Below are 12,069 nucleotides of genomic sequence, written 5' to 3'. Positions count from 1 at the left end.
ATCATTAACAAAATAAATGGGGTAATAAATAATATATACAAATGAGCACAGTGCCGAGGGGAGGGGAATGGGGAAGAGCAGAGGGTGGGAGGGGGGAGAGAAGGGGAAACGGAGGGAAAGGGGGGTTCAGTCTGGGAAGGCCTCCTGGAGGAGGTGAGCTCTCGGTAAGGCGTGTCTGTGCAGTTACCATGAAGGCATTTGTGTATCACCTTTTCATTCTACTTTCTCCCGTACAAAAGGGTAAGCACATTTTCATGCCACCACTTTATATTCATTAATGATCTGTGAATCCCCGGTGGCTTATATCTAATCAGCTAAATGAACTATTCAGTTGCTGCCATCTCTGGATCGGAATTTTGTGGGCAGAGCAGTAGTGCAGCGATATTACCGGTGAGAGGCCTAACAAAACTATCATCAAAACCAAATCAGAAAGGGTCCCACCCATCTCAGCTCAAGTGGACACATGTTAACAATTATAATGATGATCCTCGTTAAGTGCTTACTATGTGCCAAGCACTATACTAATTGCTTGGGTAGATAAAAGATAATTAGGTTGATTCCCTATCCCACGTGGAACTCACAATCTAATAGGGAAGAGGAAGACACTCGTCTGCTGTGTGACCTTGGACAAGTCACTTCACTTCTCTGGGCCTCAGTTCCCTCATGTTTAAAATGGGGATTGAGACTCTGTGCCCAAATGGGACAGGGACTGTGTCCGACCCGACTTGCCGGTATCCACCCCAGTGCTTAGAACAGGGCCTGGCACATAGTAAGCGCTCAACAAATACCGTAATTATTTAAGCTCCATTTTTACAGGTGAGGAACTGAGGCACAGGGAAGTGAAGTGACCTGCCCAAGATCACATAGCAAACAAGTGTCAGAGCTGGGATTAAAACCCAGGTCCTCTGATTCCCATCCCCCTGCTCCTTCCGCTAGGCAACGCTGCTTCAGGACATGACTGAAAATGGAGACTGACATTTTATCTAAAAATGCCCATGGTACTCAAGGAGGCTATGAGTTATGGAAAAAAAAGAAATTGTAGACAGAAAGTACGGTGTCCCGTTAATGAATGGGCCCCTCCGCCCCCTTGGGCTGGATCCACACGCTTCTCACATTTGCTATCACTGCAACCTAAGCACATTTATGATTTCTTAAGCAGTGCGGCCTTATCTTTTTCTTCTGCCGTTGCTATGTTACCGTCGTACACCGAGGGATGCTGACAGTTGAGAGGACTGGTTTGTAGGGCTTTCAAAAGACAGAGCGGCCTGTTTGCGGGGCATCTGAACAGGGCATGCGCTTTAGTTGGGGCTGGAAGCACCCAGCTCACTAACCTCTGTACCCTGAAGATTACACAAGATGCGCCGCTTTGGGTTTCGGCACCTGCTCTGCTCAGAAAAGATCCCTCTCCTAATTGTGAGAGGGACGTTATCTGGGGCAGGGACTGCCAGCCAACAAATTTCCAGTCAGCAGTTGCCCTGAGTACACACAGCAATTCATGGGAACATAAATCAAGCCAGAGAAGAAGCGAAAACTTAGGTAAGGCAAGTAACGAGGTTGTTTTTAAATGGTAGAGGGAGATGATTTTCCCTAGGGTTGAGTGGGTGTGGTACTGAGAACACTTTTACTACAGTGATCAAACAATCAATGGTACTTATTGAGCACTTGCTGTGTGCAGAGTGCTGTACTAAGCGCTTAGGAGAGTGCAATCTAATAATATAACATAATCGGTAGAAATGTTCCCTGACCACAATGAGCTTACAGTCGAGGGGGGTGGGGGAAGAAACATGGATATAAATAAATTAATTACGGCTATATACGGAAGTGCTGTGGGGCTAAGGGAGGGTGAATAGAGGGAGCAAATCAGAAGCCGATTGCAAACTCCACTGGTTTGTAATCTCCGCTCGATTGTCAAGCATTGAGGAACTACCTAGATTTTTGATTCTACCAATTAGGCTCAGTCTTGTACTCCCCAGGTCTTTTAATCTTCCAATCCTGCAGCTTCCTAGAATCCCAGATCTTCTCTCCCCGTACCTGCTTCTTTCCTGCAACATGAATCCCTTTTTAATCCATGACCCTCGAAGGTGAGGGGGCTGGGCTGAGCTAGGGCTGCTGTCTCCCTCTCAAGACTCCACCCTCTCCAGCCAATCTGGTCCCATCCTCATGCACTTACTACAGTCAGTCAGTCAGTCAACGATATTAATAAAACACTTATTATGTGCAGAGCACTGTACTAAGCACTTGGAAGAGTACAACCGAATTAGCAGACAGTGATCTATGCACAATAGGTGCTTAACAAATACCACTGATTGACTGATATACTTGCACTTGTATACGCACTGAGATAGATAGATACAGAATGATCAGGTTCCATGTGGGGCTCACAATCTAAGTAGGAAGGAGAACGGGTTTTGAATCCCTACTATGCAGTTAAGGGAACTGAGGCACAGATAAGTGAAGTAACTTGCCCAAGGTCGCGCAGAAGACAAGTGGTGGAGCTGAATTGAAAGTTTCTTCATTGGGAGTTTCCTCACAGATTTTCCCCTGCAGTGCCAATTTTCTCAAAGAGAATCTTTCCTCCAGAGTCCCAGAACAATGGAGAACAGATCACTGATGACATCTTTCTTTTATTATTATAACTATGGCATTCGTTAAGTGCTTACTACATGTCAGGCACCTTATTAAGAGCTGGGATAGATACAAGCTAATCAGGTTGGACACCATCTCTGATCCAAATGGGGCTCACAGTTTTAATCCCCATTTTACAGATGAGGTAACTGAGGCACAGAGAAGTGAAGTGACTTGCCCGAGGCCGAATTCAGGTCTTCTGACGCCTAGTCAAGTGCTGTATCCACTAGGCCATGCTGCTTTTCATCTGGGCCCAAAAACCTCTAAATGATCCTCTGGTTTATCCAGACAGTGTGGAGAAGGGAGTGAGGGAAGTTTCTAACTGAGTCAGGGGAAGAGTTTTACCTGGCTCCTTCCAAATGCCAACAGGGGAATAAAACCCTTCAAAATAAGAAGAGGCATCCTTAGATCTTTCCTAATATAATGCATTCATTCATTCAATCGTATTTATTGAGCGCTTACAGTGTGCAAAGCACTGTACTAAGAACTTGGGAGATTACAATACAATAAACAAGCACATTCCCCTGCCCACAACCAACTGATTCAAAGCAAGGCAGATAGATGGGGAAACTGTGTTAATAGTTTATAAAAATGCTTACCCTCCCCATTAATAATTAAAATGGTTTTACAACCCTGAAATGCTTATTCGATAAAGGTTACGGAAGTTGATCCTTCCTCTTTCACGATCTCGCTACAATGCAAAGATCATCAAATGCTTCTACTTAAAAAAAACTACTTAACCTTATCATCCAGCTCTAACAAGGGTAATAACTTTCTGCCTATTACTAAAATAGAAAATACTGTACTTGACAAAGTCATTTAGATAACTGCAATAGAGATCAAAGAGCAAAGTCTTGTCAATCAACAAAAAGAGGCAGTAAAGAGAAAAGCAAACTTCACTCCTTTAAGAACTTAAGTATCTTTTTCTTAGAAGAAACCAAATCTTACCCTCAGGAAGGAAATCCAACAGGCTTACTCTCAACACAGAGAAGCAGCATGATGTAGTGGATAGAACCGGGACCTGGGAGTCAGAAGGTCTTGGGTTCTCTTCCCGCTCTGCCACAAGTCTGCTGTGTGACACTGGGCAAGTCACTTTACTTCTCTGAGCCTCAGTTACCCCAACTGTAAAATGGGGATTGAGACTGTGAGCCCCACATGGGACAGGGACTCTGTCAAATAGCATCATCATTATTATTATTTGTTTGCATCCGCCCCAGAGCTTAGTACAGTGCTTGCCACATAGTAAATACTTAACAAATACCACAGTTATTATTATTATTAACACACTTTCACAGACATCAGTGTCATTTGTGAAAGTCATACTGACAGGAGGAACTTCATTTGAAAGTAAAAGTGTTGACGTCAACTATAAAATCAACCGTATGTGCAATTCTGCCATAGGTTCTTCTTTTGCCGGAACTTAATGACTGTGGTATTTTCTAAGTGCTCATTACGTGTCAAGCACAGTACTAAGCGCTGGTCCCACATGGGGCTTCAGTCTAAATAAGAGGGTATCGAATCCCCATTTTGCTGATGAGAGAACTGAGGCACAGAGAAGGTAACACAGCCAACAAGTGGAGAGCTGTGATTAGAATGCAGATCCTCTGACTCCTAGGCCCGTGTTCTTTCCACTAGGTCAAAATGCTTCTCGATACTTTTTTTTGGTTTATGGTATTGTTAAGTGCTTACTATGTGCCAAGCACTGTACTGAGCGCTGGGGTAGATACAAGGTAATCAGGTTAAACACAGTCCATGTTCCACATGGGGCTCACAGTCTCAATCCCCATTTTACAGAAGAGGGAACTGAGGCTCAGAGAAGTGAAGTGATTTGCCCAAGGTTACTTAAACCTTAATAAATATATTTTCAAAATGAGGGTAAAATGTTAATGCACCTTTTACCCCAAACAGTCCTGGAAGTTTGAAGAGACCCACTTAAGCTTGTAATATCTGTTTTATGAATATCAGTGGAAGGTGCTACTTAAGAACTGCAGTACGGAACTTTTACAGTATTCAGACCGTACGATGTGGCTGCTAGTAGGTTAACAGCCTCCAAAAGGAAACCTATATCAGGACATGCAAAGTGCTGCAAAGACATGTATTAGACTCATTCTGCATTCTGCCCGGAGCAGTCTCTTACCTTCATAAAGAGGAAGATCTCCAACTCCTTAGGAAAATTGTCATTTTGCTCCTGCTGGTTGAAGGTCAGGGTGCTATTGTTGGTGGGTGAATTCAAATCAGTGGAGAAGGCTCTGCCTTTCAGGGCAAATCCAGTGGGGGAAGATTGTTTGTCCATTGAGATGCTCCTAGCCATTTGTTGCTTTTCCAAAACACAATCTGATATCTGTATTTCCTCCTGGAGCTGGTGGTCTTCTTCTGCACCGTGCTGAAAGAAGGCTGAGCTGTCTCCCTCGTCATCTTCCATATAAGAACACTCGCAGTTATAAAAGACCTGAACGGTAGAAGACATTTCCTCTTCATCGATCTGATCGGAAACGCCCCCCCTATTTTCCTCTGAAGGATCAGCAGCTTCAAACACCTCCTGTTCTGAGACCTCAGAAACTTCATATGACTCCTCTTTTGGAAGTTCATACATCACCTCCTGTGATACTTCATAGGACTCCTCTTCTGAAACCTCGTACATCTCCTTCTGTGAGACTTCACACAACTCCTCTTTGGGGTCATCGCACAACTCCTTTTGGGGGGCTTCGTATATCCTCTCCTTTGGTTCTTCATAAATCTCTTCTTTTGGTTCTTCGTGTATCACCTCTTCGGTGGCATTTTCACAGATGATCTTGGGTTGTGTGTTATCCATGCCGGTGGGTTAAACTTGTCTTTCTTCAGAGGACCCCGGGGAGGAGTGGAATGAATAGGGAGATGAAGTCAGATAAATATACTTGAGGAGAATTAGGGTTTGTTGTGTGCCTTTTGAATACAGCCACTATGTTTGACAGGTATTTAGCAATCATTTACAGGCTTTAATCAGCAAACCACACTTCCATTGGACTAGAAGATAAAGCCCATTCATGTTCTTAACTCCTTCCTTCCTACAGGTAGTTAAGACAGGATTTTTTCTTAGTGAACAATAGTCATTCTCTTTGAGGTACTCCAGGCAAATTAGGAATAGGATTTCTTCCCCCGTCAAGACCTGAATGTTTGCCCATCTGTCCATAACTTTCTCTCACGTCGTAAATCATATTCAATGGCCCCAGGCCATTTTGTGGAAAATCACAATGGAGGAAGGCCTATTTACAGTTTCATTCTAGACTAGACCCTTCTTCTGTGTGACAGGCCTTGTAGGGTATAGGGGATTGGAACCTTTATGCAGGCAGCAGAGAGGTATAAATTGAATTTACATTTCCTATCTGGAATTAACACCATCTTACATCATGGTAATAAAATATGAAAAGGACTGAGAGATACTCTGGCACGTGTGCATCTGAGGAGACAAAACAAAACAAGAGGCATGAGGATTCATAACTCATGGTCCCTTATTCAGTTTGAATCAAGAGTTGACTACTCAGAGACAGCAAAATTACATTTTTCAGGGTTTCCAAATGCATCCGGCCCATTTACTGAAAAGTTAGCACAGGACTGTATTCAACAGAGTCCTGACTTGATATTGATATTGAATTCCTCATCTTCCATGAAGGATTTAAAATTTTTTTTTCATAGCATTTAGATCCCTTAAACTTAGGAATTAGGGGAAGCAGCATGGCCTAATGGAAGAGCACAGGCCTGGGAGTCAGAGGACCTGGGTTCTAATCCTGTTCCACCACATCTCTGCTATGTGACCTTGGGCAAGTCACTTCCCTTCTCTATGCCTCAATTACCTCATCTGAAAAATGGCGATTAAGACTTTAAGCCCCTGGGGAAACAAGGACTGTGTCTAACTGGATTAGCTTGTCTTTGCCCCACTGCTTAGTACAGTTCCTGGCACTTAACAAATATCATAAAAAAAGAAATAATCACCTTACTGACAATTGCTGGTGCTGGTAACTTTATGTTTTCTTCTTCACCAAGCTGCCTGTCTTCCTAGATTCTACACAAAGTAGGTGCTCATGAAATACGCATTAATTCAGTCATATTTATTGAGTACGTACTGTGAACAGAGCACTATACTAAGCGCTTGGGAGAGTACAATATAACAGTAAGCATACACATTTACTGCCCACCAGAAGCTTACAGTCTAGAGGGAGAGACAGGCATTAATATAAATTAATAAATTACACATATGTAATTAAATGCTGTGGGATTGGGAGCGGGGATGAACAAGTCAGAAAGCCCCAGAAGGGAGTGAGAAAAGAGGAAAGGAGGGCTTAGTCAGGGAAGACCTCTGGGAAGAGATGTGCTCTTGATTGATTGATCGATCTGAAGTCTGTTGAGGTGAGGGGGAGTAAATAGGAGGGGAAATTAAATCCCCAAATGTGGAGAATCAGGAAGATATTAGTTGCAGTATGAGGGCCACCTCAACTATTAGAACATCAGGAAGGCTGCCCCACATCTGTGAGTGCAGCCATGTCTGCTGAACTTTAAGCCTCAAAGAGCCCAAAACTCTGCTTCTTAGCCACAGTGCCCTACCCCTCTTGTTGCTTAAATCATTGTCCTTGTCTTTTATATTGTTATTATTATTATTATTATCAAATGCCATCTAGTTGTTTCTGATTCATAGAGACCCTATGGATATATTTTCTCCAGAAAGGTCTATCTTCTGCCATAATCCGTAACCTCGCTAACGGTTCTTCTGTTATCATTGTTATGGTTTCTATCCATCTAGCTGCTGGTCTGCCTCTTCCACGTTTTCCCTAGACTTTCCCTAGCTTTCGTGTCTTCTCCAGAGAATCAGTCCTCCTGATGATGTGTCCAAAGTGGAGTCATTTGGCCTTCCAAAGACCACTTTGGCTTAATTTGCTCCTAAACCCATCTGTTTGTTTTTTGGGCAGTGCAGGATATTAGCAAAAGCCCTCTGCAACACCATACATATTTCTAAAGTATCGATACTATTTCAATCCTTTTTTTCTTTTCACTGTCAGCTTTTGGATCCATGCGTTGTCACTGGAAGCATCATAGAATTGACAATTTGTATTTTTGCGGCAGGTGTTACATCAGCACATTTCATGATTGTTACTGTGTTTTAATTGCTTCATATTTCCTAATGAATCAGTTCCCATTCCTTCTCCCTTCCCTTCTTCCTAAACTGTGAGCCCCTTTGAAGCTAGGGACTCTCTAATTTTCTCTTGAGTATTTTTCCCAGTGCTTAGCACAGTGCTCTGTGCTATTGTATATTGCTACTATTACAACTATTAATGCCAAAGGACCCAAGGTGAGCTTACAGACATTTGGCTCCAACCTTGGCACTGTCCAGTAGACTGTAAGCTCCTTGGCGGGCGGGGGGGGGGAGATGCATCTACCAACTCTATTGTATTTTCCCAAGCATTTTGTAATGTGATCTGCACACAGTAAGTATGAATAAATACTATTGCTGGATTGCTTAATACTGTCCTCACTCATGTAAGACTTGCCCTCTGCAGAGTTGAGGCCATGATGGAAATGTCCTATTAGAAAAGTATGACTGGCTGGGATTCACAAGGCATAGGTCTTATTTTTTTATGGTTTTTCTCAAACACTTACCAAGTGCCGGGCACTGTACTAAGAACCCAAGGACCAAGTACTTTTTTTATTAAGGCCCTTTCTCAGAAGCAGAATTCCCATTTGTAATATATTATTCTTTCCTTCTCTGCTATTCTCTCCTGAGGGAGGTATTCACCCCAAATAGGGAACGTTAGAGTTTCGCCTTAGAGTTTAAAGTAGGATTTTCCTCTGAGAAAGGTCTAAGTCCCAATGCTACATCAAACGTAAAAATGAAATTACATGTGTTCACGATTGCCCTCAGACCACAATTAAATAATGCAAAGGTGTTCTGGATTCTTGTTTACTCTTTTTTTTTTAATTCGAAGAAAACGTGCTGGATGTTCATCAGTGCAAGTTCGGTTGTAATTTTCCAGTACCCTAGTTGTGAAGAGAGACAGTTCACTTCTGATTTACTGCTCTTTTGCTTCCTCTCCTTGCTTTTACAGTTTATTTCCATGAGAGGGCAATGGTTCCTGCTTTTTTTCAATCCCAAATCTATTTTCAAGAAGATTTCTAACTCCCCTTTCCTCTCCTTTTTCACAAAACCGACTTCCACGGCCCAAACACCAGCCTGGACTAGGTTCCACCTGGATTTTAACTTCTAAAACACTGTAGTAATAAATAACTGCCTTTTTCGTGCACTTTATTCATAGACTATAGCGGATGGAGAAGGTAGATACAATTAAAAGGACAGAGGGAGAAGTGAGCTTATGTTATAGCCTTGTTGGACAAACAAAAAAGAAAAGGGAATACTTTTTTAAAAGCTCCAAGAGTTAGAAACTATTTCTGCTGCTTTAATTTTTTCTCAGGTTTGCAAATGACCATCTTTGGGAAAATCAAATTGTAATGTTTTTTCGAAGACCAAGATGTCTTTTCTGCTCTCTCTCTCTGTTTCTCCAAGGTCGCCAGTGACCTCCTTCTTGCCAAATGTAATGGACTATACTCTATCATAATCTTCCTTAACCTCTTGGCTGTCTTTGACATCGTAGATCACTCCTTCTCCTGGAAATACTATCCAGGCTTGGTTTTACTGGCACAGTTCTGTCCCTGTTCTCTTAATGCCTCCATCTCTTTCAGCCACTTCTCATCTGCTTTCCATCCTTTTTCTGCTCTGTTTACACTCACTCTCTTAAAACAATAGAGAAGCAGTGTGGCCTTCCCGTAAGAGCCCGGATCTGGGAATCAGAAGGACCTGGGTTCTAATCCTGCCTCGGCCACTTGTCTGCTAATCTGTAACCTTGGGCAAGTCACGTCACTTCTCTGAGTCTCAGTTTCCTCATTTGTAAAATGGGGATTAAGACTGTGAACGCTATGTGGGACAGGGACTGTGTCCAACCTGATAATAATAATAATAATTGTGTTTGTTAAACACTTACTTTGTGCCAATCACTAGTCTAAGATCTGGGGTAGATACAAGGTAATGGAGTTATCCCACGTGGGGCTCACAATCTTTATCCCCATTTTACAGACGAGGTAACTGAGACACAGAGAGGTTAAGTGGCTTGCCCAAGGTTACACAACAGACAGGTGGTGGAGCCGATTTGAACTCGATCATCTTGTATCAATCCCAGTGCTTAGTACAGTGCTTGGCACATAGTAAGCACTTGACAAATACCGTAGAAATGTTATCTATCAAGCACTAATTTTCTACCAAGTACTGGAGTTCATGGAAGAAGAATGTAAGCTTATCCTCTAGTCCAGGAACACCTTATGGGGGGTGGGGGGGCAATGTGTCTGCCAGCTGATGCTCAGAGATATTCACCTAGTGGGGAACCTTCCTCGAGATAAAGGACCTGGTTGGAATAATAGAGTGGAGAGAAAACAAGGTTGAGGCGGAGGGCTTCCCCCAGAGTTCTTATTAGGTAAGACTTAAATGTGTGCAAAGCACTGTACTAACCATTAGCAGAGTACAACAGAAGTAAAATCAATCAATGGAATTTAATGAGTGTTTACTCTGTGCAGATTGTGATACTAGATGCTTGGGTGAGTATAGTAGAATTTGTAGATATGATTCCCCCCACCCCTCAAAGACCTTACAATCTAATGGAGGAGACAGACACTAAAATAAATTATAGGCAAGGAGGAGAAAGACGTGGTTGTTGATCCCAAGGACATGACAATCTTGTTTAATCACCTTTTAAGAAGGGCCAGTGGATTTGTCAGTTGTGGTTTGCTGCTAGTTGGAGTTGTCATGAAAGTTTAGTCTCTATAGACCGGATGAACTGCTCTTGCAATGAAAATCGGAACTGAGTCTTGCTGTCACTGTTGGTTTAGATGTAAAACTTCCTAGAGACTAAAGGATAGAATTGATGGCCTCTCAGAAATTTCTTGTGATTGATTATTCTGTTTTCTTTCTTCCTACATAACTATTGCCTTATTTACAAGCATCTTATATCTGTGTCCTCAAAATAGATTTTAGTCTAGTACAAATTTCGCTCAAGAATTTTCCATTCCTTCCATGAGAAATACTTAAAGAGGGACGTTCTTTTGTTTGCTTCCGAAACCTGGCACTAGACCAAATAATGTTTTGTATTTTTTGTTTAGTTTTCAAGTTTTTGTGCCTAGAACAAAGGTTAGGACTCAATAATGTCATTAGGCAAACCACAATGTGGTTACACAATCAACCTGAAATGTTTCATATGATGAAATCTTCCAACTGTATTTAGCTCTGGTCAGAACCTTATTAGCATGTTCTGTACAACTCTGTACTTCAAAATGAGCAAAGGAGTGATAACTTGGGAGGCTCTTGTAAAGACAAAAAGAACTAGAAAATCAGACCTCGGAGAGATGGCAAAAGGAAAGACTATGAAGCTTGAATGTTTTCTTTATTTAGAAAACAAAAAAATAGAACAGCAGTTTTCTTTAGTATTTTTATTCTTCTGTGAAAAATAGTTCATTAAAAATACTGATAACTTCACAAATGATTTTTCTTGCCCTTCTTTCCCCCTTGCTGTTACTTTCTTCATTCCATTATGTCCATCCTTGGGCTTGCCTACAGCAACTTTCTCATTCTCCCAGAAAATGTTGATTCCCCGATGCAAGTTTCCACTTTAAGACTTGGTTCTTAATTTTGAAACAGTCATATATCTTTCACTGTTTATTAAAATCCCCAGATCCAGATTCCCTCTTTCTCTAGCCGGGGCCCTCCAACTTAACCGTTTGACATTCGGATAAAAGGTGTTTTTGTGCTTCTGATCCTGCATACGTTGGTTGTCCTTGTCCTTTCTGATGTTGCCCACCATCATGCTAGTTCAACCTCTTAACTTGATCTTCATTGCCAACCATATTTGGCCCTCCCAAATTCACCTTCATTCAAGTTTTTTTGTTTCTTCTTCAGTACTTCATTTCCTTTGCACCCAGCACTGCTTATGCATGTAAAATCTCTCCATATAAAAGTGTACTTTCTTTTTGTTCCAAATCATCCCTGGAGACCCCAGATTTCTTCCTTCATGGGGTGACTTTTCTTCCTCTACCATCTTCCTCCCATCTCACTTCTCTTTTTTATCAGGCCAAGACCATTTCCATTAATTGTCCAGCAGCAGAGGACATCCTATAAAATTTCACCTCTATTTCGCTCCTCTTGTCGCCTCCCACTCATTGAAATGCATAAAAGTTAGCCTATAAAACACATCCAAGTTTATTCCTCAACCTTCATACATCATGTCCAGATATGTAATTTCCTTTTATATAATGCCTCTCTGCTCTCCCCCTGACAAGTGAAAGGTCTTAAAGGGTTGTGTTCAATGGTACTGGGTACCAACCAGATGTGACTGACATAAAAATTATAATAACAATAATTATTAAAAACTGCTTAAT

The 12,069-nt window shown here is 41.9% G+C and overlaps 1 protein-coding gene across 1 annotated transcript in view; it reads right to left on the bottom strand.

Moving 5' to 3' along the window:
* The window catches only part of CLIC5 (chloride intracellular channel 5), a 76,903-nt gene extending 71,387 nt beyond the window's left edge, over nucleotides 1-5,516 (bottom strand). The window contains exon 1 of the mRNA XM_029071750.1: nucleotides 4,763-5,516. Within this exon, the coding sequence (XP_028927583.1) occupies nucleotides 4,763-5,437 (675 nt within the window). The 5' untranslated portion in view covers nucleotides 5,438-5,516. The remainder of the gene's footprint in view (nucleotides 1-4,762) is intronic.
* Between the last annotated feature and the right edge of the window lie 6,553 nt (nucleotides 5,517-12,069).

This window comes from Ornithorhynchus anatinus, chromosome 9 (assembly GCF_004115215.2).
Source record: "Ornithorhynchus anatinus isolate Pmale09 chromosome 9, mOrnAna1.pri.v4, whole genome shotgun sequence".
Lineage (NCBI taxonomy): Eukaryota > Metazoa > Chordata > Mammalia > Monotremata > Ornithorhynchidae > Ornithorhynchus > Ornithorhynchus anatinus.
This window is presented reverse-complemented; position numbering and strand designations above follow the sequence as displayed.